The 5,145-nt window shown below is 40.1% G+C and overlaps 1 protein-coding gene across 1 annotated transcript; it reads right to left on the bottom strand.

Moving 5' to 3' along the window:
* Nucleotides 1-1,089: 1,089 nt before the first annotated feature.
* On the bottom strand, nt 1,090-5,132 carry SURF2 (surfeit 2). Its single transcript, XM_072430701.1, has 6 exons — nt 4,977-5,132; nt 3,837-3,985; nt 3,448-3,551; nt 2,644-2,817; nt 1,619-1,737; nt 1,090-1,536 (listed from the first exon to the last, which is right to left on the bottom strand). The coding sequence occupies exons 1-6, from the start codon at nt 5,049-5,051 to the stop codon at nt 1,456-1,458; spliced, it is 702 nt and encodes a 233-aa protein (XP_072286802.1). The 5' UTR covers nt 5,052-5,132; the 3' UTR covers nt 1,090-1,455.
* Nucleotides 5,133-5,145: the final 13 nt, after the last annotated feature.

Here is a 5,145-nt window from a genome sequence, read left to right as displayed (position 1 = left end):
AATTGTGTTATGTTAATATAAATTTTTGTTAGATAAATAAAATTATTGTTTTTAACTGTATAACCCTAGAAAGTCCCGCTTTGGAACTTCATAAAAACCTATCCACATGCTTTCCAAGTTCTACCAGGTGGATATTGCTGCCTCATCTGAGGGCAGCTTCAGGCCCAAGGTCCTTTAAACAGATATTTGAGCTGCAGGCAGTGCTTATTTTTTTTTTTTAATTTGGCCTTTTAATTTTTTTCTTTGTTGCTAACCCCCACTGCTTTTGAACCTCCAAACGATGATAGGCCTACTTTATTGCTCAAAGAACATAAAAAATCCTTTTTTAGTACTTTGTAGTAGTACACAGATAATGTACACTGTACTACTTTGCTACAAAACTAAGCCTGATGTCATTCATGGATCTGTCCTGACGGACGAACAATCTGGGAGGACTGCTTTACAAGGAGTGCACAACAAGGTGTCACACCTCCTCCCCACTACATAAAACAGAATGGGCACTGCCTAAGGCATGCTAGTAGTAGTGGGAGGGATTATACTGGGCTGTTGTTTTCCTCAATATGTAGTCTATTACAGTATTTGATCCTTCCATAGGTGGCACTAGGTGAAAGACTTCCTAGGTCTCTTCAAACTGCCTTAGTTCCAACTTAAAAGAAATCTGTCATAAAAAAAGTATGCCATTGTTTACCTTTTCTAAAGTTGCTGACAACCTAGTCACACTGGTCCACTGTTTCATTTGCATCACTGACCTAAAATTGGTTTAAAATTTTTGACTTGTCAACTTTTCCTAGCTCAGTACTGAAGGTGATAGCTAAGAATAACAGCCCAGCAACTCTGCTCATGTTGACTTTAAAATTTCCCTTTCTATGAAACTAGCACATACAGACAACAGGTCCATGTGAACCTTCCATACTTAAGTTACTATATTTCCCTGTACAAATGGGCAACAATATCAGTTGCCAGACAAGCTAACAGTATTTATCTCCAACATGCAAATTACTGGTGTCTATGCAGGCAAAGGTTGCGTATCTAACGTCTATGTACCTGAAACCTCATGATTGCCAAACAGAATATGGAAACTCAACAGCATTGTACACACAAGCTGCACACCTTTATTTCACAGACCACAATAGAAAGTAGAAAAAAAAGCACTGAAATCTCAGCAATTCTCATGTGTGATCAGGCCCCTTTACTCTGCATGACAGTGGAGTTACCACTTTCCTGCTATCTGGATTGTCAACACTCAGAAACAGATGTCAAAATACTTTTATCAACATCCCTAAAATCGTTTGGAATATTTAAAAGATGGTGTTATTTCTGGTGAAGACCCAAGATTCAGAGCAATAATCTGGAGCTGTAATAACAGCTCTTATCTATTAATGTAATCGTGTCTACTGAATCCTGCCTCTGGAAATATAAATTACAAAGTGGAAAAAGGTTATGAGGAGATGCAATTCACTTTTTTGCAGCCTTCCTGACATTTTTAGATTTCTTATGGTGACTTTTTAATTTCTTGCGTGAGGGTCCTGCCTGCTTCTGCAGAAAGACAGAAAGAGAGAACATCAGATTTATATAATAAAGAATAATTGATAATGTTCCACAGTTCATTCATGCATACCTGTGACCGTTTTGTTTGGCTGTTATTTACACTCTCTTCCACTTCCATCTCTTCATCACTGTCTGATTCAATGTCACCATTTTCTCCATTATCTGTGTTTTTCTTTGTGAACATGTGTGCTGCAAAAAACGTTTATATAAATACAAAGGTTTAACCGACACCCAGCAGTAGCACAAATCAGCCCTGTTAGTACAAATTTTCCATGTAAATGTATTCTTGTATGTGTACCAAGAAAAATCACAAGAAAAAAAAAGCTGGTATGAATGACTTGTTTGGTAAAACCTACATAACAAAAAAAATCTGTGTTTAGGTGAGGTGTTGTGCTTCAGATTGGCAATATAATAAAGGGTCAGGCTTGGGTTTGTGCTCCATATTAGCATATGAAAAAGGATCCTGTCAGGTGTTGCGTTTCAAATTGAGAATTAGTTATTAATTTATTTACTGGACCCCAGGCTTTAGATTTGTATAAACTTTTTTAAGGTGACATCAGAAATCAGGGTGGCAAAAATTTGACAACATAAGCTGTTCTGGGCAGGATCCTCTCCTCCTGTGTCACGGTTTGTATTTGTCTGTCATTTGCAACCCCAGCGTAATATGTTGGCACTACATAAATCTCGCTTAATAATAATATAAAGTATGCCTGTACTGAGAGAAATAAAAAAGACTTTGACCTCTGGCATTTAAAAATTCCAGTTGCCTGGCTGTCTCTAGCATCAATCCTTTGTCACTGACTTGGAAACATCAGGGTGACGTCAGAACATCAAATCTGAACACTTCTATTCAGCTAGTTACCTAGAAAGCACTGAAGCTTTTAGATCAGCTTGACAGCAAGGAAACTAGTAAATACAAATGCAGAACAGCAGCCTCCATACTTCCTCCCAACAGGCTCCCAACTTGCAAGTTTCACAGCTCTGCCAGCCTGACATATTACAGCTTTACAATAAACATGGAAAGCTGTGTAGCAATTTTTGGATTTTGCTGCAAGGAAGCAAGAAATGTGACTTAGCAGAATGCGATTCTCTTACCCGGGTAAAGGTCGCTCATACTGTCCCCAGAATCACTGTCCTCACCACTGCTATCATCTGGCTCCCATGGTTCTTTCTTTGCAGGTTGTCTCTCATTCCCAACTTTATGTTGCTTGTTCCTGTTCCGAAGACAGGTAGGCACATACTCCACCCCCAGCTTCTGGCATTCCTCATCTGAAACAAAAAATCAGGAAGCGATTTATCGAAAGCTTGTAAACAATTATGGTCTGTGCAGCCTTCCTGAATCCAGTCATATCTGACAGCCCTGTAGAGTGTGTTGTAGGTTTAAAATATACCATGATCAGAAAAGAGGTCAGTGTATTTTGTTTAGCCAGCCTGTTTGTGAATAGTCAACTATATTTAGAGGCGTAAGTTTACATTTGTTTTCCAAATTTTATTATTGGAATATCGATCTTAAAAAGAGTTATTTTAAAGATATATTTTTTTTTGGAAAAGATCAATAGAAATATCTGTACTGGAACAAACATTCATAATACATGAGCACATTGATCACAGACAGGTCCATGACAGTCATTCAGGAGGTGCTAGCTAATGCCCAATCTAGTGAAGGCTATTAACAACAAGTAGCTTTATATATATACCTACTACAGGAGGCATTGACCAAGCGAATACCCTGTTAGGGCTTATATTACCACAACACAGACCATAGCCTGGAAGTCATGCACTGTCTGCTCCAATAAGTGGAAAGCTGTGACCTTTGTAAAAACTGAGGTGTGTCAGACTTAAACTACTGCTCATAGATTCATAACTGTAGATCTGAAGAGCAATCTTCATGTAACTTACATTTAAGCAGAGCTCGCTGGTAACGCTTTCCATTTATGTGTCTTTCAATATCTTCCAAGCTCTTTGTGATGTGCCGGAGTGTCAGCTTACAGAACAGCTGCCCCCTGAAAGGAAAATTGCTATTACCTAATCATTCAACTAGGTTTATTTTTATTAGTCTGACAGATTAAAGCAACCGGACTGCCTTCTTGGTATTGATATAGCTAAATTGTTTTTTAACAGCAACCAACCAAATTCTGCAAGTCTGCTCTCTGTTGATAATGGATGCCATTTACTGTCCCAGTGACATCTTGACAGCTCAACAGAAACTTGGAAATCAAACAGCAAAAAAAAATGTAACCTTGTCTCACTAAAACCACAAACATTTTTAAATCAGACAGCCAACATACTCATTCTTGGTGCTGGGGACAATATGAGGTTCATATTTGCTGCAATCAAATGACACTTTCATCAGCCTCTTGTATTTCTTCCCAGCAGTAAAGTTCTGCAGGTCCAGGAGTCTACAGGGCAGCTCATGTCCCGCCAAGGTGAAACGGACCTGGGATAGAAAACACAGGATTTCATGAAATACCAGACTGAAACAAGATGGAGGAGAAAGCTAATCTGAAGCAAAGTGCCCTAAAGATGTCAGGACTGCCATAATCCCAATGTAGAGAAATTCTGAATAAAAAAGCACAAAGAAAGGTCTTCATCACTGTAGCTGTAATGTTTAGTACATGACATGTAATGTAAAGTACACAACACATAAAAAATGGACCAGGGATTCAGAGGGTGCATGACATACAAGTCCAATAATATACTGAATGAGTGACAGATCTGTGCCAAGGGCAAAGTACACTTCCCCACCTTGCTCCAGGGGAACCACATGGTGTAACCCTGATTCCCACAATACCCCAGAGTGCAGAAAAGATTCAGCAAAGATTCCCTGTCATCCTAAGGTAAAGAAGAGATGCGCACATCTCCCCCCATGGTGTAGCAGATATTTAAACATCACTCTGCCAAGTAGCATAGATTCACACATTATTCCACCAAGTATCAGAGATTCACATGTCACTCCCGGGATTAGCAGAGATTCATATGTCACTGTAGGGCACCCGAGAATTTTTAGATGTCACTACTAAAGTATTAGGGATTCACAAATCACCCCAGGGTGATAGCAGACTTTTACAGGTCACCACTGAGTGCATTAAAGATTCACACATTACACCAGGATGTATACGAGATTCACACATCACCCAGAGGTGGTAGCAGACTTTTAACATGTCGTTACTGGTGTATCAGAGATTCACACATCACCCCAGGGTGTATCAGAGATTCACACATCACCCAGAGGTGGTAGCAGACTTTTAACATGTCGCCACTGGTGTATCAGAGATTCACACATCACCCCAGGGTGATAGCAGACTTTTACAGGTCACCACTAGTGTATCAAAGATTCACACATCACCCATGGCGCTAGCAGACTTTTTAAATGTCACCACTGGTGCTGAAACTAATTCCCTGTTATCCCATGAGCAGCAGTCGGTGACCTTGTTTCCCGGGACGGGCTGCAACTCGGGATGTTCACCAAGAAACTCTCGCACATCCTCCGTTAGCTCCTCCATGCTGCCAGCACGTGTCTTCCGTTCACTAGAGGAAGAAATCCTACGGGCTACGTAAAGATGGCGCACCTGGAGCTTCCCGTCTCCACGGTGACCA

Source organism: Pyxicephalus adspersus, chromosome Z (assembly GCF_032062135.1).
Source record: "Pyxicephalus adspersus chromosome Z, UCB_Pads_2.0, whole genome shotgun sequence".
Classification (NCBI taxonomy): Eukaryota; Metazoa; Chordata; class Amphibia; order Anura; family Pyxicephalidae; genus Pyxicephalus; species Pyxicephalus adspersus.
Note: the sequence above shows the minus strand (reverse complement) of the source record. Positions and strands in the feature narration are given on the sequence as shown.